The sequence below is a fragment of the Cetorhinus maximus genome, chromosome 26 (genome assembly GCF_964194155.1).
Source record: "Cetorhinus maximus chromosome 26, sCetMax3.hap1.1, whole genome shotgun sequence".
In the NCBI taxonomy this organism is placed as follows: domain Eukaryota; kingdom Metazoa; phylum Chordata; class Chondrichthyes; order Lamniformes; family Cetorhinidae; genus Cetorhinus; species Cetorhinus maximus.
The window spans coordinates 13,348,072-13,373,312 of NC_135904.1; the positions used below are offsets into that span (position 1 = coordinate 13,348,072).

A 25,241-nucleotide genomic window follows, 5' to 3' on the forward strand; every position below is an offset into this window, starting at 1 on the left:
GATACAGCACAAAGTTGCCATTTGGCTCTTCATGCTTGTGCTAACTCTGGTAGATCTGCTCAACTAGCACCACTTAACTGTTTCCCCATAGCCCTGTAATTTTTTTTTAATCTTGTCCTGAATCAATTGTGCAACGGAATATACAATATTTCCAGGACTGCTCGTGTTCACCATATTCCAACTAAATTGAGCCTGTGGATTGATTTGTCCTGTGTTTGGAGTTTAATGACCTGTAAAGATGGTCTTTAATGATGCCACAAAGACTTAAATCATTGTTCCTCTAATTGATTTGAAAAGCAGCAAAATGCAGATACACAGGGAAACAGTTTAAGATCACATTATGGTCATTTATTGCAACATCCGATTATGGTGAAAACTTTAGCAGGAACACAGGTTGAAGGGGGTTCTGAATTACACACTTTTACACATTATACACACTTCTAGCAGTCAACAATATTTTCTTACACAAGTTGTATTTGGTCTAAAGAAAGATTGTCTGATTTTAGTGTACTGCACATCTCTTGTTCCTGACAATTTTCCAGTTTGGTCTCCACAATTTCATGGATAGGTATCTTCAAAGTTGAACCTTTGCTTAACTATTTCATATTGTATGGATGGAGGGGACAGAAAGAATGACTGAGCTTCAACAGTGGGTGGGCTGCACCATAGGAAACAACACAAACAGGTCCTCAAACAAGGATCTGCAAAAATAAGTGGGCTTGTTACAAGCAGGATTATTCAACCAAAGGTGGTTGAGAACCACAAAGGGAACATCTAAGGTGAAGTACAAATGGATCCATGTTTCCTTCCCAGTGGAGGTCAAGAACAACTGATGCATTTCTACCCTGCACGTTGTTTCATTGGTACCTCCTGAAGATGTGGGGAATAAGCTGAAATAGTAGCTAGGGTAAAAGGTTTGGAATTCCTTGGCTTTAATAATTGGCTTCTGGCAAATAAAAGCTAACTATCCATGCTGGGTTAATGATTTTGGATCTCTGCTGTGTTCTACCTTGACTTATACATTCTGCTAATGAGATCAGTGGTTTTGAACAAAAATTGATTTAACTAGCGAATAGAAACATCAATTATGGAGTCTTGTTGCAATTTTCCATAACAGCACCATAATGATGAGACAGGGCAAGTTTACACCATTATTTCCTTGAGTTTAGGTACCCTTTCTGCACTTTTTTACAGATTTCTGTTTCTGCTATTTGGATGTTAATTTCTTTAAGTGAACATAGTGGATTAAATTCCCAATGCACAGTTCTCACCTATTTGGTGATTTATGTTCGAGTAAATGGATGCATAATGCAGTATTGTGTTTAGTACTTTGTACAATTATTTTGAGAAGAGTAATTGCACATTGCTGGTTGAAGTCAGGAATAACTTCCTACCTGAAAACTTACCCTCCCTGTGTCTGGTCTCACAGACGAGTATATGTGAGATGTACTACTAGCTCCTCGATATCTAAAATCAGGTGCAATTAAACAGTCAGGGATGCTTGAGTGCTAGAAACTGCAAATGTTAATTTGTGCACTGTTCTGTCACAGTGGTACGCTTGTGTTTTATAATCCACTCAAAGGAGCATTCCAGGTTTCAACATTTGCCACTTTAGGTCTGGCATTATGGATGGTACAAAATATACCACTAACAATCTAGCAATTAAACATGAAGAGTTTCCACTAGAGTTGCAATCAGATTGAGCTGAGATAAAGTGACAATCCAGCTTGTGCAATATTGTTAGCAAAAGCCCAAATGTAAATTACTGGCAGTGTAATCAGTGACTGGAACAGGCAAGCTCCAGCATGCAGAGTGGCATTGCCAAGAGATGAGCTATTCCATTTTTCAACTAACTTGTACTGTTCCTGCTTTTTTTTTTTGAAATTGACTGATCTCTAGAGTCTACAAACATGTCCCTGAGCATCCAATCACTTGTCATTTTAATTCTCAGCTCCACTCCCACACTAACCTCTGCCTCCAAGGAACAGCACTTAGTTTTTCAGTTATGCACTTTACAGCCTTTCTGACTCAATATTGTGTTCAACAACCTCAGATCATAAAACACTCCTCCCAATTTTTTTTCCGCAGTGGATCTTAGTAACACCTGTTGTCATTTATAGCTCCTCTAAACCCATTTTTTATTTCTTGTTCTATTACCACATTTTTGCCTTGCCTCATTATCCCATTTTGTTATTTATTCACCCTATTGCAGACCTTCCCCTTTGTTTCTCCCTGCCTCTATTTGCTTAACATGAAAAATCTTTCTAGTATGATGAAGGGTCACAGATCTGAAATGTTAACTGTTTCTCTACCGATGCTGCCTAAATTGCTGAGTATTTCCAGCATCTGCAGTATTTTATATTTTGCTTTGTGCTGCTGTTGGTATTTATAAGACCTGTGATCAATAGTCAGTTGGAGGCACACACATTTGTTCTCCTGTAGATGGTGGTGTAGTGGTAACATCACTGAATTAGTAATCCAGAAGCTCAAACTCATGCTATGGGGACATGGGTTCAAATCGCACTGCAGCAGCTATTGGAATTTAAATTCAATTGAAAACTAGTTTAGTAATGGTGACTATGAAACAAATTGTTGTAAAAACCCATCTGGTTCACTAAAATCCTTTAAGGAAGGAAATCTGTCATCCTTACCTGGTCTGGCCTACATGTGATTCTGACTCTTAACTGCTTTCAAGAGCAATTAGAGATGGACAACAAATGCTGGTCTTGCCAGTGATGCCCACACATTGGATTGATGTGACCACAGTTGCCTGCATGAATTGGAACAATCAGTGGAAACGCAATTCCCAGCTGTGGGCAGGGACTGCTTTTGGCAAATAGGCAACCATATAGTCAAGAATAACATTGAGAGTGTAACTCACTTGTTTAAAATTCCACAACCTTTGTTGCTATTTCATTTGATTCTCCTTGGATTATGCTGATATCTCGGCTTGAATCTTGCGGGGTCTCCACACTGCAATAACTGGACACTTTTAACACACAGGCTTGCTTCATCTAAATCTGTCATTCAACCAGTGTGCAACTTACTAAATTATAAATTACATTTTAACTTGAAGGCATCCACACTACTTTAACCCTCCTTTACTATCTTCCCTTGATTTCATAACAGTAAAATGAATGTTCACTAATTATCTCTGGGATTACTTACTGCAAGGTAAGGTCCAGAATTTCTCCATGGGGTTTAGGGGAACTGGGCCTGTAAATTCTTCCTCCTGCCCCCAGCTGTGCTTACAACATCCCTGCAGATCCCAAGGAGTTCCTGCTGGCAGTCTGGAACAAGTTCCCAATCTCAGTCTGATTGCTCAGGACCAAATGATTGGTAGAAAAAGAGTAATCACCCAAGCTGCTCCTATGCATCTACCCCCTGGCTGTAGAGGGATAATAGTGAGCACATAAGTGGTCTTTTTCCTCTGATGGTATGAGGGATGCAGTAGAAATAAATCAGGGAAAATGTAATAATCTCTTAGTTTCCCATTTACAGTGCAGTGTATATTTAAGTAATAGGTATTCAGTGTTGTATCACAGCCATCTAAAGGAGGGTGGGATGCCTTTCTCCTTTAAAAGAATAGGTGATGACTGAGCATAATGGGATGTCTCCATCATTAGAACTAAATTGGGCAGTAGAATGGTTTATTACTGGTCAAAGAATGAAATGCTCCACTACCTTCAGCTCCTAAGCTGAGCCCCACTCAAAACTCAATACTAATTCCCATCGACAGGATCTAATGTTTAAGAGGGGCAGTTAAATCTTGGCAAATATTTTTTTAACAGACATCCTTCCTTTAAAAATGAAAATACATTTCTTTTTAAATATATATCTTTAGAATTATTTATGGGACAGAGGGATATTGATGAGGTAATGTTAGCAGAAACATCCATCAGTTTGCTGCACAAAGAACACAGCTTCAGCAGCGTGGGTGACTACACAGCAGGAGTGTGTGTTGGTGTGCTTGGCTGCTTCAGGCCAATAGTTGTGCACAGCCAACCTGCAAAATCCACCTCTTCCGCCTCCGATCGCTTGATGAAAGAATGAGCCTGTCACAAAATAAGAAAGATTTGTGACAACAAAAGCCACTGGTAAAATTGAGAATATCGCTAGCCCAAATTAGACATAGATCACCATTCCCACACAGTCACTGGGTTAAAACCCTGGAATGCCTCACAGGACCGTGGGGGTACCTACACCAAACAGACTGCAGCAGTTCATAAAGCCATCGGGAGTAACTGGAGTTAAGCAATAAAAGCTGGCTTTGCCAAAACAACCCACATCCCTAGAATTTAACATTATAAATCAGATCACAATTGCAGAGCACAGGAGGCCATTTGACCCATTGTGACTATACCAGCACTTTGAAACAACAATCCAACTAGTCCCATACCCTTCCTCTTTCCCCATTGCCCAAAAATTGTTTTCTTTTACAAGTTACTATTGCATCAGCTTTCACTATCCTTTCACTGGAGAATTGTTCCAGGGATGAGGAACTTCGGTTACAAGATAGACTGGAGAAGTTGGGACTGTTCTCCTTGGAGAAGAGGAGGGTGATAGGAGATTTGGTAGAGGTATTTAAAATCATGAGGGGGTCTGGACAGAGTAGATCAGGAAAAATTTCCCATTGTTGGAAGGATCGAGAACCAGAGGGCACAGATTTAAAGTAATTGGCAAAAGAAGCAATGGTGGCATGAGGAAAAACTGTCACATAATGAGCAGTCAGGATCTGGAATGCACTGCCTGAGTGTGTCGTGGAGGCAGGTTCAATTGAGACATTCAAGTGGGAATTGGATTATTACAGTATCTAAAAAAGAAGAATGTGCAGGGTTATGGGGAGAAGGCAGGAGATTGGCACTAGGCAAATTGATCCTTCAGAGAGCCAGTACAGACATGACGGGTCAAATGGCCGCTTTCTGTACTGTAACCATTCAGTGATCCCATGATTCTTTCCGGCAGCGAGTTCCAGATCTCCTGGTTCTTTAGCCAATTACCTTAAAATCTGTCCCGATTACCAAACCCCTGCCCATGGAAAGTTTCTCCCATCATCATAGCATCTTTAGGGTAATCACCTTTTGTAAGTTTATAACCATCCAGCAGTGACAATGGGGGCATCACATCTGAGCCAAATCCTGTCCTCAGCCGATGGGTACTTCCCTAGCAGGGTCTCTGGGTCAGGGTCAGGATTGAAAACCCTGCAATTGTTCATTTTAAAGAACCCTAACCCAAACACCTCTCCCTATTTCCCCATTCATTTCCAAATTTACAGGGACAGTCCAGTTATGGCACCCTCACCCATTCCTGTCTAAGGGCCAACTAACGCAGCACAAAACAAGGGACCCGTTACTCTCAGCCATTGCAAAATTCCCTTATATATTCATTTTAAAAAGTAACATAGTTATTACAACAGTATTATTATATTACTTATAACTTGATCCAAAAACTAAAAATCAGTACTCAGTGACTCACCATAAGCTGTTTCAAGTCTGCTCTCTCCGCAGGATTCTTTATCAAGCTTAAAAAAAATGAGAGACTTTCAATTTTTAAGCAATGGTGTGTTTTTTAAAACACGTTTTGAAGGAAAAGAGCCACTTGATCAGCACCCATCTGCTACCATAAACATTCACTCCCTCCACCATCAACACGCAGTGGCAGCAGTGTGTACCATCCACAGGATGCACTGAAGCAATTCACCAGGGCTCCTTAGACAGCACCTTCCAAACCTGTGACCTCTTGCAACGAGGACAAGGGCAGCAGGTACATGGGAACACCACCACCTGGAAGTTCCCCTCCAAGCCACTCACCTTCCTGACTTGGAAATATACCGCTGTTCCTTCACTGTCGGGTCAAAATCCTGGAACTCCCTCCCTAACAACACTGTGGGTGTACCTACACCACATGGGCTGCAGCGGTTCAAGAAGGCAGCTCACCACCACCTTTTCAAGGGCAATGAGGGATGGGCAATAAATGCTGGCCTAACCAGCAAAGCTCACATCTCATGAAAGGATTTTTAGAAAGGCAGATATTGGCATGGTGGGTTCTTTCTATGCCATTCCTGCAATCTCCAGGCCACCAAGCCAAGGACACACAGCTCTCAAAGGAGGAGAAAAATCAATGGATCCTCCACCCCTGACTAGCCTGACACTGAGTGCCACAGAAAAGTTGAAAGAAATGGGAGGGATTAGAGGAAACAAGAAGATATTTTTATAGATAAACTGTTTTAGATCCATCCTTTCGAGAGCAAAGCATTGATTGGGCACATAACAGATCAACCAAACCATCCGCAGCAACCTTTTCAGCTGGTTCCTGTATTCTTGTTTTTAAACTCTAAAAGAAATACTTTCATATGAAAGCCAGAGGAAATAACTAATTACATTCAATGAAATCAAGACACAGAGCTTAGTTGAAATGTATTGAAGCACCATGTTAATGCAGGGAGGGGAAGAGTTTTGACCTACTGGCATCATCTTACACACCCATCCTGCTGAAGAGAGGGACACTATCTCGGTCTTACTGAAAGGAAAAGGGTTACATTTTCATCTTCCCCACGTGGGCAGTAATGAGGCTGTGCGAATCACTCACTCGTTGGGTAGCTCTCTCACCTCGGAGTCTGAAGGTCGGGAGTTCAAGCTCCACTCCAGAGATTTGAGCACATTACCCAGGCTGAGCTGCACTGCCGTCTTCCACATGAGATGGTAAACCAAAGCCCTATTCACTTTCACAGTTGGATATAAATGATCTCATGACACTATTCTGAACAGCAGGGGAATTCTCCCCAGTGTCCGAGCCAATATTTATCCCTCAACCCAGCATCACTAAAATAGACGTTCTGCTCATTATCACATTGTTGTTTATGGGAGTTTATTGTGCTCAGCTTGACTGTCACATTCTCTACATTACAAAGGTGACTACAGTCCAGATGTATTTAATTAGCTGTAAAACGCTCTGCAGAATCCTGAGTTAGTGAAAGGTTCCATATAAATGCCAAGTCTTGACTTTTCTTGTACTGTGTTAATTCTGAGTCTAACCACTAGAAGGAGTTGCTTATTGAGAGAAGACTATTGTGTGTTCGATCTTTCCACTCCCTAGTCTGTATTTAAAACCTAACCATAGAGCTACAGAAAAGAAATGTGGTAATTAACAGGAGCAGACCAATGATCTGTAGGTTGGGAGGGATTTGCCTATCACTGCAATTTCAGCACTATTATTTTACATATAACATAGAATTTACAGCAGAAACAGACCATTTGATCCAACTGGTCAATGCTTGTATTTATGCTCCACACAAGCACCCTCACATTCCCTTCTTCAGCTCAATCTATCAACACAACCTCTTATTCCTTTCTCCCGCATCTGTTTTTATCTTGATTCCTTTTAAAAGCATTCATATCAGTCACCCCAACAACTCCTTGAATTCAGTTTCACATTGCAGCCACTCTCTTTCCTGAACTTCCTATTGGTGACATGTTAAAGCTGCCCGACACTATAATTTTATTGAATTTTAATTGAAAGGAGTTTTTTTCTAAGATCTCCCTATGTTACAACCAATAGCATAACTTTGAAGACCGGGCAGATAATTTAATCCCAGGCCAGCGTGGTTCTCTAAAATGGCTTCTCGGGAGTGCAGAAGACCCCTTGGGAAAGACTCCCTCCCTCACCTCTCCTTTCTTCCAAGGCTCCTTAGACAGCACCTTCCAAACCCACGACCACTACCATCTTGAAGGACAAGAGCAGCAGATAGATGGGAACGCCACCATCTGGAAGTTACCCTCCAAGCCACGTACCATCCTGACTTGGAAATATATCTCCGTTCCTTCACTGTCGCTGGGTCAAAATCCCGGAATTCCCTCCCTAACAGCACGGTGGGTGTACCTACACCACATGGATTGCAGTGATTCAAGAAGGCAGCTCATCACAACCTTCTCAAGGGCAATTAGGGATGGGCAATAAATGCTGGCCTAGCCAGCAACACCCACATCCTGTAAAATGAATTTTAAAAATGTGCTTGGCCTCATACAACATGGCTGAAGCTGTGAACTCACTATATGGGAACATGATCTTGATCCTGCGTCAGAGTGCCATTGGTCACTGACTTGCAACTCTTACAGAGCCTATAGCTCTTGCACTGCCCGTACTCGTGGCCTTGCAAACCCACTTCATTGTGGGTATCCCACTCCACCAACAGATCAGCAATCTCTTGGACTACCCTCCCATAAGCCAGGTGTACATGTCAACCTGTGCAGGCCTGATGATGCTAGTAGCATGGACATATCAGCATTAAAACCCATGGTCTGTCAGCACGTACAATTGATTCTGAGACCTGAACTGATTTCCAAAGTGCTTGTGTGGAGGCTAGAACAAAGGTGTTTATATAAATATAGAAGAAGATATGCGCAGAAGTCAAAGCTATTCACTGCATACAAATCTCTGCACTGTTTCTGGGATGTGATAAAGTGCTATATAAATGCAGGTCTCTCCTTCACCACCACTTAATTAACTTGGACACAACAGAGAAGGTTTTTAGTGGAAGCGGGGGGTGTCTGAATTTATGAAAACATGAATCGATTCCAGATGCTGTTCATGTTAAAGGGTCAGCTGCCAAGAAGCTTGACCACAGATCCCTACAAACCAGCCAGAGTCAGGCAGCTTGCGAGAAATAGTTCCCTCTCTGAATCTCAATCCCCGGGCGTCAGCCCAAAGGAACGTACCCGAGATCGGGAAGTGAACTCATGATGCACCATCGCCCTCCTCCCAGCCACCCACTGTGGGCTCCTCCAGGGATTCTCTCATTATTAAAAACCCACTCACCATTTCTTCACAAAGTCCTGGAATTCTTCACTGAATACTCCAGTTGGCAATTTAGGAGGTGGCTGTAAAGAGAATTAACAGATAAATAATTTAATAAACAAATTGAGACAACATTGTTGCACATAATAAAAGCAGTAAGGAAACTGAAACAGACTCATAGGGTGTTAGAAAGGCAGCAAATGGACAATATGTAGCATTCCAGACAACAGAGAATGCGTTACAGCCTTAAAATTGCAGTACTTATGAATATATTTTATAATATTCATAACATTAAAATCTTGCCTATACGCTAATCTCCTTTAAGTGATATTTTACTTCCTGTCACATGTCAGTGCGTCTGTCAACTCACAATGGGCAATACCATGAGGAATCTGCTGGTGTGAGATTGTTTGTATCCACAGGGGAAACCATCTAACAAACATATTGTTCATTCTTCATCTACACAGTTGCAACCACAGGCAGTCAAGCTAGGAACGCGAGGAGACCATTCAGCCCCATCGAGCCTGTTCCATTGGGATCATGGAGGATCTGTATATTAACTCCATTAACCTGCCTAGACACAATATCCCTTACCCAAATCTTTCTAAAATCTATCAATGTCAGTTTTGAAAGTTTCAAAGGACTCTCAACAACCACAGCCTTTTGGGGGAAAGTGTTGCGGATTTCCACATCCCTGTGTGAATTCAGGGACCAGAAATAATCTCATCTCAGGTCCCCATCCTTGTGAAAGGTGCAATGAAAATGTAAGACTTTTCTTTCATTGATAGAGATTGATGCCTCTGATTAGTCAACAACTCCATTACTGTTGTATCATGCAAACTATCAGGATAGTAGAAGGTAAATTGGATGGGCTTTGATCTTTTTTCATTTGGCTATTCCTATGTTTCCACAACCTGCCATCATTCACAGTCAGGGTTCATGGATCAATAATGGCCAGGAAATTAATCTGCACAACACCGGACCCTCATCAATGCCTTCAGGGGATAAAGGGGAAGCAAATGATATATCGCCGTTCCTTCACTGTCACTGGGTCAAAATCCTGGAACTCCCTCCCTAACATCACTGTGGGTGTACCTACACCACATGGACTGCAGCGGTTCAAGGAGGCAGCTCACCACCACCTTCTCAAGGGCAACTAGGGATGGGCAATAAATGCTGGCCCAGCCAGCGAGGCCCACATCCCATGAATGAATAAAAAAATAATAATCAGATCCTTAATTCCCAGAAAATGCTGCAAATACTCAGTAGGTCAGGCAGCATCTGTGAAGAGACACAGTTCAGGCCTACGACCTGTCATCAGCACTGGTCTAAAACCCAAAACATCAACTGTTTCTCTCTCTACAGGTGCTGCCTGACCCGCTGAATATTTCCTGCAATTTCTATTTTGATTTCCAGCATCCGCAGTATTTTGCTTTTGATTAAGAGAAAGATTGCAAAGTTTGATGTAGGGATTCTTCGTCAGACTCGGTTTTCAATTCTAACGAAATCAGAGGGGGTAACCACCCTGCCCGGTCTCTCCAGCATTTTCTGGAAATTTCCCCCTTTTAACTTGACCCTTGATTTACCTTTTGCTGCCAGTGGGTTTGTTATCAGGAGCTCTCTCTGCTGATGGTGACGTGTTATAATTCAACCAGCAACTGAGCATTGTCTGAGATGAGGATTGACGTTTAAAAGGCAAATTCGAGGCAGCACACAGAGTTTGGGCTTCCAAGCCTCCCTTTAAACCCTTGTTAAAGAGGCAGTGACCTATTTTATCATTTAACAATCCATCTGCTGTCGCAGCCAATCCTGTTATTCTATCTTATTTTGTGTGGAGCATTAATACCAGTACAGACCAGTTGGGCTGAGTGGCCTGTTTCTGTGCTGTAAACACTGTGCAATATTACCAACCACCTGCTAAGTTTCCAGCTAGGCTTGAGTGAGAATCACTATGAAAAATAAAGCCAAATTATTGAGCTCGTTGCACAGCCTGGGTAACTAACTGAGGAGAGGGAAAGCAGGAGTGGAACTGACCTCATTCACAATGTAATCCAACAGTTCAAATATCGCCATTGGGGGTCGACAATCCACACCAAAAGCTGCAAAGGAAAATAATCGATTAAAAGACACCATGAGGGACAGTGGGAATCTGGTTTGTCCAAACCCTTCATTCAACAACTGACTGAACTCCCCCAGCAATACAGGCCCACAGTGTTCCAGTATTCTCTTACCCCAATACTACAAGCCCGAAGTATCCCAGTATTCTTACCCAAATAATACAGTCTCACAGCATCCCAGTATTCACCTACTCCAGTGATACAGTCCCACAGCATCCCAGAATCCTATTACCTCAGTGATACAGTCCCACAACATCCCAGAATCCTATTACCTCAGTGATACAGTCCCACAACATCCCAGAATCCTATTACCTCAGTGATACCGTCTCACAGTATCCCAGAGATTTGGGTGTCTTTGTGAATAATGGGAAAATGAGCACACAATCTAAACTCACAACTCCCTGGACGTGCAGGAGCTGGAGGGTTTGGCTCTGAGGATGTTGCGTCTTCTCCCATGCGACAGCCAAAGATTTGTTCGAGTTCCTTAGCATCAGGTGGGGGAATTGGATACCTGCCAATCGCCATCTCTACCAGAGAGAGGCCCATACTCCAGATATCGGACTGAACAGAATAATGCGTCCCCTGGAGTCTTTCAGGCTGAAAAAAAGTCAAAATACAGAGGCAATGAGGTTAGTTCTCCTGTGATATGCCCTCTTGGCAACAGCATTTGGATCATCACGCGTGTGCTGGCTCTTTGAAAAGAACTCTCCAATTAACTCCACTCTCCTGTTCATTCCCCATAGTCCTGCAAAACTTTTAATTCATTACGCCCAGGGGAAGGGGTAGAAATTTGACTCTGTTGTTCCTGTCTTACAAACATAAAATAGGTGCAACGAGGGCCAATGCTCCACGCCCAGGAGAAACATACACCCCAATAGTGAGTCGAGCTGTATTCAGGCCCCCGCTTGAAAGGGCGGTGGAAGCTGATTCAATAGTAACTTCCAAAAGCAAATTGAATAATTACTTGAAAAAGGAAAATGTTACAGGACCACGAAGAAAGAACAGGGGAGAGAGGCTGATTGGATAGTTCTTTCACAGAGCACAATAGGCTGAATCGCCTCCTATTTTTTATTCTTTTATGGAGTGTAGGCATCAGTGGAAAGGAAAGACCAGCATTTGTTGCCCTCCCCTAATTGCCCTTGAACTCAGTGGCTTACTAGGCCATTTCAGAGGGCAGTTAAGAGTCACATGTAGGCCAAACCGCATAAGGTTGGCAGATTTCCTTCCCTAAAGGACGTTAGTGAATGGGTTTTTACAAAAATCGATGATAGCCTCACTGTTGCCATTAGCTTTCAATTCCAGATTTTATTCACTGAATTTAAATTCCACCAACTGCCATGTTGGGGGCGGGGGGGGGATTTGAACCTGTATCCCCAGAGCATTAGCCTGTGCCTCTAGATTACTAATCCAATGACGTTACCACTATGCCATCATCTCCCCTGTACTGTATCGTTGTAAGATATTAAGAGGGACTAAGTGAAACTACCAAATTAGCATTTATTAATGTCAAGTTAAGGGTATTTTTGCAATAAATTAATTGGAAACAGAATATACACTGACCAAACACATCTTCATTCACTTTAAGTGTTTTTGTGAATTCCTTGCCCCTTGAATTGAGAGTCATCAGTTTGTGGAACCAAGCATTTTCTTACTTTGGGGGTGCCGAACCCCAGTATCTAAACTCTCTAGGCAGCTACAAGTCCCGAAACTGTTAGCACGAATCGGAGAGCTGTTGGATGCACAGGATCCATCTGTTCCTGATTTTCCAAATCATTAAAACCCACGTTTGGAAAAGAGTCCACACCTTGAACAGGCGCAGTGACCTCTGCGCTCAGACCTCTGATCTTCTACGCCTGTTGGGCGAGGCTCGGAAAAGAATCTTCCAATTTCAGGGCAACAGAGTAAACCTCGGTCTCAGCAAGTCCCCAAACTCAAACCCAAGAAAGACACCAGGGTAAATGCTTCAATTTCCCACAACATCCGAACTCCCTCATTCCTGCTGAGTGTTTCCAGCCAAAAAAAAAACCCTTATCTTGCTTCAGATTCCAGTGTTTAGATTTTAAGATTCTACTTTTCCTGGAGAAAACTGCCAGAGGGATGTAACCTCGACGGTCTCACTGAGATCACAGCAAACCTTGCCCCCATCCCACGTAATAACTGAACAGAACTTACTGACATATAAGACCTTGTCCCAACGAATGAGTTAGCCATGGAGTCGATCAGCTGTCCACTGACCCCAAAATCACAAAGTTTGATTTCACCGCGGGAATTCACCAAGATGTTCGAAGGTTTGACATCTGGAAAAGAAGCAGGATTTAGAAATACAAGAAATGATATATTGCTGACCTCTGCTTTGACACGTTACTTGGGAAAAGCAGCACTGTTGAATTCAAACGTAAAAATAACTTTCATAAATTTCAACATGTGGGAAAATTAAAAAGCAAATAACGTCACTGGAATGTACAGACTTAACAGATGCAGAAACTGTCAACATTCAATAATAGTTCGGGTAGGTTGATGGAGAGGAAGCAATTTTGGGGATACGGGGACTTTATGGGTAAATCTGAATATATACCCGCAAAAGGAAAAATTTGCAGGGGTATGGGGAAGGAGTGGGACTAATTGAGAGCTCTTTCAAAGAGCCAGCACGGGTGCAACGGGTCAAACGGCCTCCTTCTATACTGTATCATTCTATAATATAAGTTGAATTTGAATGAATGAATAAACACTTGACTGCTGAAAATGGGAGCAAAGATCAGCCTGCTGACTCATAGGTGGACGGGCAGACTTACAAACATTGTGTGGCTGCACAGAGATGAACAGCCTTTCACCACCTTGTGCATAAATAATAGACTCGGTGAGGTTGTCAGCAAGGTCAAGGGATACAACACATTTGGAAGAGGTAGGGAAGGTGGAAAATAATTGTAGAGTATTTTATTTTACAAATTCTATCTGCAGTTTGCTGTGTGTTTTTGGATCCATGTGACTCAGAAAGAAACTGAAGGGACAAGCTTAGAGTGCTGTCTTGTTGGTAAAACAGTTTAAGTTGACCACCATACGAGTGGATCACTGCGTCTCTTGCGATATCATTTATACAGACGCCACACTTTAATCCAGTGCACTATCCAGATTCATCCTATCCGTCGACATTCCATTCCTGTTAATTGCAGGTGAAACAGTTCAGGTATGTGCCAGTAGAATGCAGCAGAGAATCAAATTGCACCATTTGCACATCCGAGCAGCTTGATATAGGTTAGGGAGATTTACAGAGAAATACCAAGATGAAGCTAAGAGTAAGATTAAAGTGGATTTATTTAACCAGAAATGTGGCCCCAAGCAGCTGCAAATCATCTTGCATGAGGAGCCTGATCGGTCATTTTTTAAAAATTGGTATTTGCTCCCCAATGACCTAAAAGTTAAAAGGCATTGCTTTGCGTAGCAACAAAAACTTGCATTTGTATAGCGCCTTTAACATAGTAAAATATCCTAAGGTGCTTCACAGGAACATAATCAAACAAAACAAATGACACAAACATGAAAGGCGACATTAGGTACAGGTGATCAAATATTTGGTCAAAGAATTGGTTTTACGGAGTATCTGAAAGGATTTCTTACACTACACCATTGGCGGCTGTGCCTTCAGCTGCCTGGAATTCCCCCCTAAGCTCTGGAATTCCCCCCCCTAAACTTCTCCATTTCTTTCTCTTCCTTTGAGATGCTCCTTAAAATTAACCTCCTTGGCCAAGCTTTTGGTCGCCTGTACTAACATATCCTTACGTGGCTCAGATTTTGTTTAACAATTGCTCCTATGAAGCAACTGGGACAATATATTACATTACAGGTTCTGTATAAATGCAGAATCACAGAATTGTTACAGTGCAGATGGAAGCCATTCGGCCCATCACATCTGCACCAACTCTCTGAATGAGCTGCCATTCCCCTGCCTTTTCACCGTGACCTTGCACATTCTTCCTTTGCAGACAACAAACAAATTCCCTTTTGAATGCCCCGATTGAAGCTGCCTCCACTACACTCTCAGGCAACGCATTCCAGACTTTAACCACTCGCTGCATGTTGTTGTGTACTTATGTTCAGGAAATTGATAGTTGGTATGGCAACATGGTGTGAATATTATTTTGTGCACAAGTGCTCTGAACGAGCTCAGTGAGGTGGAGTGAATCACCATGGCTGTCGATTGCATGGGGTTGAGTCACTCACGTAGACAAATGATGCTGATGGTACTTTAATTAGGCAAACACACTGCGGAGTATTGGGTGTGCAACTGATTCTGCTCAGGTTTAAATGTCACAATCCTTTAACTTATACCATAGAACTCTGTGGGCCAGGCAGATTTCAGTGAAAGATACCCACATGAAGATAGTATTCAATAAGACTGGTCATTACTATACCTCGGTGCATGATCTTGTGTTTCTCTCGCAGGTACGCCAGTCCCTTGTTAACCTGCAAAGATTTAATTATTTTTTTAATTATGACTTTCTTCAGAGGATGCAGGTCTGTTTATATCTAAAATGCATTAACAATCTGCATCCACCAGCTGTCGGTTTTTTCCATTTTAAACACCTATGTCCCAATTTATAAGGAAGCACCAACATGTAAGTACAGGGTGACAAGTTTACATGGGATATTGCCAGTTTAAAATGGACGTAGGAATTTATAATGGAAATACAAAAATTACAACAGAATGCACTTTAAATTGGAACCACATTATGTTTGTGCACCCTGGTCCAATCATCCTCATCGATTAACTCCACTTCACCGGGCTCTGACTCCCCATGTGCAATGGCTCCAGCAGACTGACCAGCGAAGTAACAGAAGTCTTCCTGGGTCACACTTACCTGCTGTTAACACATTCCATACTGTGTTATTGTTGCAAAACAGCAAATTCCCCAACTCACCAAAACTAATTGTTTTCCCTTCCATGACATTAAAGAAGCATTTGCATTTCTAAAGCACCTTTCAAAACTTCACAATGTCTTAAAGCACTTTACAGCCAATCAAGTACATTTGAAGTGCAGTCACTGTTTTAACGTATGCAAAATTGGAGCCAATTTGTGCACAGCAAGCTCCCACAAACAGCAATGTGATAATGACAAATGATAAATACTCTGTTTTTGTGATGCTGATTGAGGGATAAATTTTGGCCCAGGACACTAGGGATAACTGCCCTGCTCTTCTTCAAAATAATGCCATAAGATTTTTTTAAATTATTTGTTTGTGGGATACAAGGTAATTGGCTAGGCCAGCATTTATTGCCCATCCCTAACTGCCCTTGAGGTGATGGTAGTGAGCCGCCTTCTTGAATCACCGCGGTCGAGGTGGGATGGGTACACCCACACTGCTTCCACCACATGAGAGTGAAGGGGCCTCGGTTTACCATCTCATTCGAAAGATGGCACCTCTAACAGTGCAGCACTCCCTCAGTTCTGCACTGGATGTGTAAACATATCGTGCTTAAGTCCTGGACTCTAATTTGAATCATTAACCACCTGAGGTAAAAGTATTACCTACTGAGCCACAACTGACATCTTAATTACCAGTATGTTCACATTACACAGGCGTCATATTTGAAAGTATCAAAAGTATATACGAAAGAAAGAGACAGAAAGTCATTTCAAGCTGTGTTTTTTTTATTTGGAGCCAGAAATTTACTACGGAGAGATGGTGGCATAGTGGTAATTTTACTGGACTAGTAATCCAGAGGCTCAGACTCATGTTCTGGGGACATGGGTTCAAATCTGGCCATGGCAGCTGGTGGAATTTAAATTCAATTAATAAAATCTGGAATTGAAAGATAGTCTCGCCAGTAATGGTCATCCTTACCTGGTCTGGTCTGGCCTACATGTGACTCCCAAGGGCAATTTGGGATTGCCTTGCCAACAACGTCCATATCCCATGAACAAGTAATAAAAAAAGACACATGCCAATCTGTAAACTTCCTAATTGACGGGAACTTAACTATGATGGACTTCAGCAACTGTTTGCAACAGTTAGACTTTGTGGCCTTAAAGAGAGAAGTCAGTAAACACCCTTCCACCCACCTTATCATAAAGTTTACGGCACAGAAAGAGGCCACTTGGCCCATGGTGTCTGCTCCAGTCGAAAAATGAGCCTCCCAGAGTAATCCCACTTTCCAGCATTTGGTCCGTAGCCCTGCAGGTTATGGCACTTGAGGTACATATTCAGACACCTTTTACATGAGTTGAGGGTTTCTGCCTCTGCTACTCTTTCAGGCAGTGAGTTCCAGACTCTCTAAACTTCTGGATGAAAAATTCTTTCTTCATCTCCCCTCTCATCCTTCTACCAATCACTTTAAATTTATGCCCCCTGGTCACTGACCTCTCTGCTAAAGTAAATAGACCCTTCCCAACCACTCTGTCCAGGCCCCTCAATTTTGTACATCTCAATCAAATTTCCCCTCAGCCTCCTCTGTTCCAAGGAGAATAACCTCAGTCTATCCAGTCTTTCCTCATAGCTACAATTTTCCAGTTCCTTCAGCATCCTCATAAATCTCTTTTGTACAAAAAGCAGAGCACCTAGTACTGGGCCCTGTGGAACCCCACTAGAAACAGCCTGCCCATCACAAAAACCCCTGTCAACAATTACCCTTTGTTTCTTGCCACTGAGGTAATTTTGTATCCAGCTTGCTACATTCCTTTGGATCCCATGGGCTTTTATTTTTTTTAAACCAGTCTGCCATGGGGGAACCTTGTCAAAAGCCTTGCTAAAATCCAGGTAGACCACATCAACTGCACTACCCTCAATCTTCCTTCTTACCTCCTCAAAAAATTCAACCAAGTTAGTCAGACACGACCTTCCCTTAACAAATCCATGCTGACTTGGTTAATCAGTGCCTAAGTGACAGTTTATCCTGTCTCTCAGAATTGATTCCAATAATTTGCCCACTACTGAGGTCTGACTGACTGGTCTGTAATTATTCAGTCTATCCCTCACTCTCTTTTTAAACAAAGGTACAACGTTAGCGGACTCCAATCCTCTGGCACCTCACCTGTATCCAGTGAGGATTGGAAAATGATGGTCAGACCCGCCGCTATTTCCTCCCTGGCTTCTTTTAATAGCCTGGGGCACATTTCTTCCAGCCCTGGTGACTCATCCACTTTCAAGGATCTAATCCCATTAATACTTCCTCTCTCCCTATGTTTATCACATACAATACTTCACACTCCTCCTTCTTAGCTGTAATATCTGCATCATCCCCCTCTTTTGCAAAGACAAATGCAAAGTATTCATTAAGAACCCACATCCTCCGCCTCCACACACAGGTTACCTTTTTGGTGTTTTATGGGCTCTGCTCTTTCCTTCATTATTCTCTTACTCTTAAATGTGTTGATCAAACATCTTTATTAGTTAACCTTGCTATTGCTAAAAAAACCTTACCAATACTAATACACCTTACTAATAATGATACACCTGACTAAATTTATTTATTTACTTAGTGAATTCATTAAGAATTTACACAGCTATAGCAATACAATAGAAACTTGCACTTTCCTGGCTTAGGGATAAGGGAAGAAAATCTCAGCAATTACTGGAGACTGATAAAAAAAGGTTATAAGACAGAGCACCTCTTTCACTCTGTGCATGGAATACCCAAATGCACCGAATTCCCAACTCCACACTCCATCTAAATCTCACTCAAGAATTGTCTCCTTGTCCACAACCCTCACTGTCCCAAGTTCTAATATTAGCAGAACGCTGTAAATAGCATATCATCCATCTAACTGTGAGCAATGGAACAGGATATCCACTTAGTGATACAAATAGTGATTTTAGTTTCCATAACAAACTGCAAGGGTTCATGCACCCAGGATGTAATGTGCACCCTGGCAAATCACACGATGGATATAGTGTTTTCTATAGTGCAGAGGATTGTGGATTTTGTATCTGCCATTATTGAATGATTGACATATCAAACAACCAATGGCGAGAATGTGGGTATGGGGCAATTGGAGGGAGGAGGTCATGTGATGAAAACTCTGCGAATATTGGCCACCAGGGTTGATGACTCTACTCTGTTATGAGACCATCATCCTCCTGTACTCAGTGAGTTGTACTTACAGCTATGCTCACTTTGCCCAGGACTTGCTCTGTAATTCTTCCTGCTTTTTTGAGTACCTGATCCAATGATCCACCATCCTAAACAAAGTTAAAAGTTAGAATTACTCAGAGTGAACCAAACAGCATAGTATCCCAGTCATTTTACTGTGCCACAGACACACTCCTGTGAGCAAAATATTGATTATCTGTCAGAATGAAGCATGGTCAATAAATCAATGTGAGTGAGAATCTTCCTACAGCCTGTCTTTGGCTTGTGATTGGTCTTTTTCCTTTATCGAATCCAGTTTCCTACAGGATGTGTAGGTGAAGACGTAAATTATTCCATTTTAAGAATTAGTTTTTTTTTTAAATAAATGCCAGTCTCCCTCCTCCTCCTCCCAATCTATGGGTTTAACAGCTGCCCTTGGCGACATAATTCAGAGAACCCCGAGTGAAGGATTCTCTGAAGGGATCCGTCAGAAACCTCGTGGGTAACCTCCACACCTGCTGATGCCTCCCTACAAAACACAGGAACTAAAGATTCAAACAGCCAGGCAGTGACTGACCAATACGACAAAGGATAGGCAGAGTAACACACCATGGTAAACACATTACATTTCATCACTATTAAAGATGCAATGCAATATGTTAAACTTTTTAATCATTGCTTGTTTACAAAATTAATAGTTTTTGTTTAAAATGCAGTTTGGAGGACTGGTTATTTATAGGAAAACAAATCCAAATGAAGTACCAGGCATGAAAGGATTTCAGTTACATGGAGAGAGTAGAGGAGCTGGGATTGTTCTCCTTAAAGCAGAGAAGGTTCATGGGAAATTTAATACAATTATTCCTAGTTAAAGAGGGGTTTTGATAGAGTAAATAAAAATAAGCTGCTTCCACTGGCGAGGTGGGTCAGTAACCACTGGACACAGACTTCAGATAATTGGCAAAAGCACCAGAGACAAGACGAGGAAAAAATGTTTTCGTGCAGTGAGTTGTTGTGAACAATGTCTGAAAACATTGGGGCAGCAGATTCAATTACAACTTTCAAAAGCAAACTGAATAAATACTTGAAGGGGAACACATTGCAGGGTTCTGGGGAAAGAGCAGGGGTGTGGGACTAATTGGATAGCTCTTCCAAAGAACCAGCACAGGGTGTTCTTGAAGATTTTATGAAAACATCAAAGACCTGTATCTGTTAAAGAAAATCGTTGGGGTAAATATGCAGAAGGTCATTGAGCAGAACCAGAAGAGAAAAATTGAAGGATCGTAACTTCTGGAGTAGATGCTCGAGAAAGCTGGTGTGAAGAGGAACTTGTTTGAGGTACTGATATCAAGAAAACTCACACATTTTGGACACATGATGCAAACATGAGTGGAATGTTTAGGGGGGGAAAAAAAAAAGGTAATGCGAGGCAAAGCCCCTGGAATAGGTGCACAAGGAATAGCCAAGATGGCAAGGATTGGATAAGGATAATGTCAGAAGGTGGACTGGCTGTGAGGGCAGCAGAGAAAGTGCACCCAACCCTTGGAATGGGGACGGATGAAAGACAAGGCAAGACTTCTGGAATACGCAGTGATTCAGGGAGTGGAAGGAAGATGGAAATGATCTTGGCCGCTCCTGCAATTGGACCTGAAAAGCAGCCATTTTCTCATTCCCACCTCCTGATTTTCTTAAGCAACAAATGCTTTTAGATTCTGTACCATGTGTTCCATGCAGATGCTTATCTCTCCGTCGCTGTAGAAAGCTCCGTAGAATCCCACAATATACGGAGAGTTACACTCGTGTAGAACCTGCAGCTCTCGGATGATCTGGTTCCGAATGGCTGGCTTTATCTCCAGGTGAATGAGCTACGAGAAAAGATACCGATAAATTTAGCCCAGTTTTCCAGTCATTCATAATTACATAACATTTACAGTGCAGAAACAGGCTATTTGGCCCATCTGGTCCATTCTGGTGTTTATGTGCCACTTAAGCCTCTTCCCACTACTTTTCAATTCACCTCATCAACATAGCCTTCTATTCTTTTCTCCATTATGTACTTATCCAACTTCCCCTTAAATGCACCTACACTATTCACCACAAATCTCCCTGTGGTAGCGAATTCCGCATTGTCACCATCTCTAGATAAAGAAGTTTCTTCTAAATTCTCTATTAAGTTTATTAGTGGATATCTTATATTTATAATCCCCAGCTTTAGATTCTCCCACAAGTGGAAACTTCTCCACGCCTTCCCTATCAAACCCCCTCATCATTTTATGGGCTTTCATCAGGTCACCCATCAGCCATCTCTTTTCTAGTGACATTATATCTTTATAAACACTGGGTAGGCCTCAGCTGGAGTACTGTGTTCAATTCTGGCCAGCAGTTTAGGAAGGATCTAAAGACGCTGGAGAGGTTACAGAGGGTTCACCAAGTTGATGCTAGGGATGAAGGACTGCAGTTCTGTGGAGAGAATGGAGAAGTTGGGATTGTTCCCCTTAGAGCACGGAAGTTTAACAAAGATTTAGTAGAAATATTCAAAATTATCAAAGGTTTTGATGGCAGAGACAAGGAGAAATTGTTTCCTTTGGCAAGTGGGTCGGTAACCAGAGGTCAGAGATTTAAAATAATTGGCAAAAGGATCAGTTAAAAGAATTTTTTTCCACAAAGGAGGGTTGTTCAGATCTGGAATGCAATATCTGGAATTTGGTGGAATCAGATTCCATAGGAACTTCCAGTGGGCAACTGGACAAGTAAAAGGATTAAAAGAGGATTAACTGAAGGTTTATAGGGAAAAGTTGGGGTGTGGGAATAAATTGGACAGCTCTTTCAGAGAGCCAGCACAGGCGTGACAGGCTGAATGGCCTCCTTTTGTGCTGTAAGATTCCATGATTCTATAACTATTGAGATTCAGCATGGTGCAGAGTGAGTACAGGAGCAAGAATATCTTTCTGCAGCTGTACAGGACCTTGGTGAGACCACACCCAGAGTATTGTGCGCCGTTTTGGTCTCCTTACTTAAGAAAGGATATAGAGGGAGTGCAGCGAAGGTTTACCAGACCAATTCCTGGGATGACAGGATCGTCGTATGAGAGATTGGGCCAACTAGGCCTGAATTCACTGGAGTTTAGAAGAATGAGAGGAGATCTCATTGAAACATATAAAATTCTGACAGGGATGGGCAGACTGGATGCAGGGATGATATTTCCTCTGGCTGGGGTGGGGTGGGTCTAGAACAAGGGGTCACAGTCTCAGGATACGGGGTAGACCATTTAGGACTGAATGCGGAGAAACTTCTTCACTCAGAGGGTGGTGAACCTATGGAATTCTCTACCACAGAAGGCTGTGGAGGCTAAGTCACTGAATATATTTAAGAAGGAGATAGATAGATTTCTAGATTCTAAAGGTGTCAAGGGGTATGGGGAGGCCGTGGGAGAACAGTGTTGAGATAGAGGATCAGCCATGATCATATTGAATGGCGGAGCAGGCTCGAAGGGCCGAATGACCTACTCCTGCTCCTATTTTCTATGTTTTCTATGATGCACTCTCAGAGCATTTTATGATTTGTAAGCAATTTTTACAGCCTACCCACATTGAAAGGGCACTTATAAACATGATCCAAATGGAGTTGGCACTCTGCGTCTGTGCACTAAAGGAAGAGAGAGCACATGTGTGAATATCTGTGCGCGTTTGCCCACACTCACGGTTCACGTCTGAACAATGGGAGGACGTAACCCCAGGTAAGGCTTCGAGAGGGAAAGGGGGTTAGAAAAGGAAGAAAATTTGCTTTACCTTCCGGGCCATAATGAGACCAGATGGTTTGTGAGAAACTTTGAAAACCACGCCTCCATTCCCTGCGCCCAGTTCCGATATCTTCTCAAAGTCGTCATCTTTCAACTCTCCAACCTTCTGTTTCTGGGTCAGAAACGCCTCCAGCCGTTTGCGCTGTTGTTCATCCAACTCGAGCTCCTCTAACTTTTTCTGCAAAGCTTCCAAGTTTGTCCTAAAATGTTGCAAGAAAAAAAGATAGCAAAACTTTAGAGAGAACATATTACGAATCGTCACCCCTCAGTGGGCGTCAGCGCCTGGTCTTTGGGGCAGATCCTCATCCCTAGCATTAATGTTGAAGGGGGAGATGGTGGTTAACGTCGCTGGAAATCCAGAGCTCCAGGCTAATGCTCTGGGGACACAAGTTCAAATCCCACCATGGCAGCTGGTGGAATTTAAATTAAATTAATAAATCTGGAATTGGAAGCTAATCTCAGTTAACGGTGACCATGAAACTATCATCGATTGTCCTAAAAACCCACCTGGTTCGCTAATGTCCTTTAGGGAAGGAAATCTGCCGTCCTTACCTGGTCTGGCCTACATGCGACTCCAGACCCACAGCAATGTGGTTGACTTTTAACTGCCCTCCGCAATGGCCTAGCAGCCACTCAGTTCAAGGGTAATTAGGGATGGGTAACAAATGCTGGCCTCACCAGCGACGCCCACATCCCATGAAAGAATAAATAATGAAGCTCTGACTTGTGCATCATGCAAGGTCAGAGGATTGATCAATGGTAAAGTTGTCCGTGCCACCTGACTACATCCAGACATGGCTTTGTGCTGAAGAGACAATTATATAATCCTATCTGAAAACAAAAAATACCTTTTTTTATATAAACCTCTGTTTGTCAGAGGTGAAGATTGGGCAAAATAGACAAGAGACAAGAGGGAATACAAGAGAGACATGCACAGAAAGATACAGAAATCAAGAGAGATAGAGGAAATATAGAGAGATATATAGATAGGTTAGGGTGGGTAAATAGATTAATAGACTGATCAATAGCTATCAAACTCAGTCCAGTTGAGTGAGTTATGGGATGATGCTATCTCCAACAGAAATAGTCAAACTCCCATCCCTCTCTATCAGTGTTAATTGACCCTTCCTGTTCCTCAGCTATTATTCTTAACTGAATTCCCAAGAAAGCACATCCACGTATATAATAACAGAGCCATTATTTCGGAATAACATCAGTGAAACTCAGACACAGGGAAACATGGACACAGGGAGACAGCTCACTCCCAAACTCCAATTCTGTATTTACCCTCTGCAGCTAATTTCTCCACCTGCTGCTTCTGTCCAATCCGCAGGGATCCTGATCAATAATGGTTACATCAAGAGACTAAACTGATCAATTATCCAAAGCAACAGGGTGCAAATTGAACTGAAGTCTCCGATCTGATGCCAGTGTTGGCCAGGTCACACCAGGGTGACTGCAGGTCTGAGTTTTATTTGTTGCCTCTCCCTTGGAAGTCATGCCTCACCTTCTCACAGACTGGATTGTGAGAATTGCGAGTTCAAATCCAGGTCCAGCCACTGGAACAACTGCCCAGTGAACTAAAAATCCTGAGGCCTCCTTAACTGGTTAAAGCCAGATGATGGGTCAAGGTCCAAAATGCAGCTTTGCACTAAGTGTGAAACGAGGAAGAGAAAAATAAAGTTTAAGATGATTGTCAAAAAACCTGGTTTGGGGTTGGGGGGAGAGAGAGAGGGAGAGAGAGGAGAAGATGAAGTTTTTTTAAAAATACAGCATGTTGTTATGATGATGATCTGGAACTGCCTGTTCAAAAGAATATTCAATAGGAACTTTCAAAAGGAAATTGGATAAATACTTAAAGAGTGAATAATGGCAGGGCTACAGGAAAAGAGCAGGGGAATGGAACTAATTACATAACTTGGAGCCATTACAGGTAATGATGGGCTCCTTCTGTGCTTTAAGATTTCGTGATAAAGAAAGAAGAAAGAATTTATATTTCTAAAGCGCTTTTCACAACATCAGGGCTTTAGAGCCAATGAAGTACTTTCGGCAGTCACTGTCATAATGTAGGAAATGCAGCAGCCAATTTACACAGAAAAAATGAAAAAGCTCAATGACATCAAGTTTGGGTTTTGAAAGTGGAATAAGATGATGAGCGAGGGAGGTAAGGAGTTTCAGTTGAGAGTCTGAGAAAGAATGAGTCAGGGCAGGTCAGAGTGGAAAGAGTCTCGATTCCGGCCCAGCGAAATCACAGGGAAAAGGAAGAGGATGTAGATGCTGAGTAGGAGCAGGAGAGGAGAGCTGCGGACAGCGCTGACCATCGCAGGATCAATAAACAGAGGGGCCAGAAAGCTTGCAACGAGAGAGAGGTCGGAAGATGGAGTGATCGAATATCTCATATTGAGTTTTCTCCTGTATCCTGTCCAGCTGTGCAACATCTGAGGACATAGCTCAGCAGCCACTACACTAA

At 42.4% G+C, this 25,241-nt stretch overlaps 1 protein-coding gene across 2 annotated transcripts in view; it reads right to left on the bottom strand.

Annotated features, from left to right (window-relative positions):
* map2k1 (mitogen-activated protein kinase kinase 1) overlaps positions 1 to 25,241 on the bottom strand; it is a 348,516-nt gene that overhangs the window by 292,827 nt on the left and 30,448 nt on the right. Inside the window, exons 2-11 of one of the 2 annotated variants that reach the window (XR_013573469.1) lie at positions 22,761 to 22,971; positions 20,691 to 20,837; positions 19,008 to 19,085; positions 15,320 to 15,371; positions 13,083 to 13,207; positions 11,306 to 11,507; positions 10,828 to 10,892; positions 8,815 to 8,876; positions 5,476 to 5,521; positions 1,890 to 4,055 (exon numbers count right to left, since the gene is read on the bottom strand). Coding sequence is in view for 1 of the 2 variants with exons in the window: in XM_078530143.1 (XP_078386269.1) it covers positions 3,942 to 4,055; positions 5,476 to 5,521; positions 8,815 to 8,876; positions 10,828 to 10,892; positions 11,306 to 11,507; positions 13,083 to 13,207; positions 15,320 to 15,371; positions 19,008 to 19,085; positions 20,691 to 20,837; positions 22,761 to 22,971 (1,102 nt within the window). In the remaining variant the exon portion in view is untranslated. Of the gene's footprint in view, positions 1 to 326; positions 4,056 to 5,475; positions 5,522 to 8,814; positions 8,877 to 10,827; positions 10,893 to 11,305; positions 11,508 to 13,082; positions 13,208 to 15,319; positions 15,372 to 19,007; positions 19,086 to 20,690; positions 20,838 to 22,760; positions 22,972 to 25,241 lie in introns of those variants that run through there. The other variant, XM_078530143.1, reaches the window with a different exon arrangement.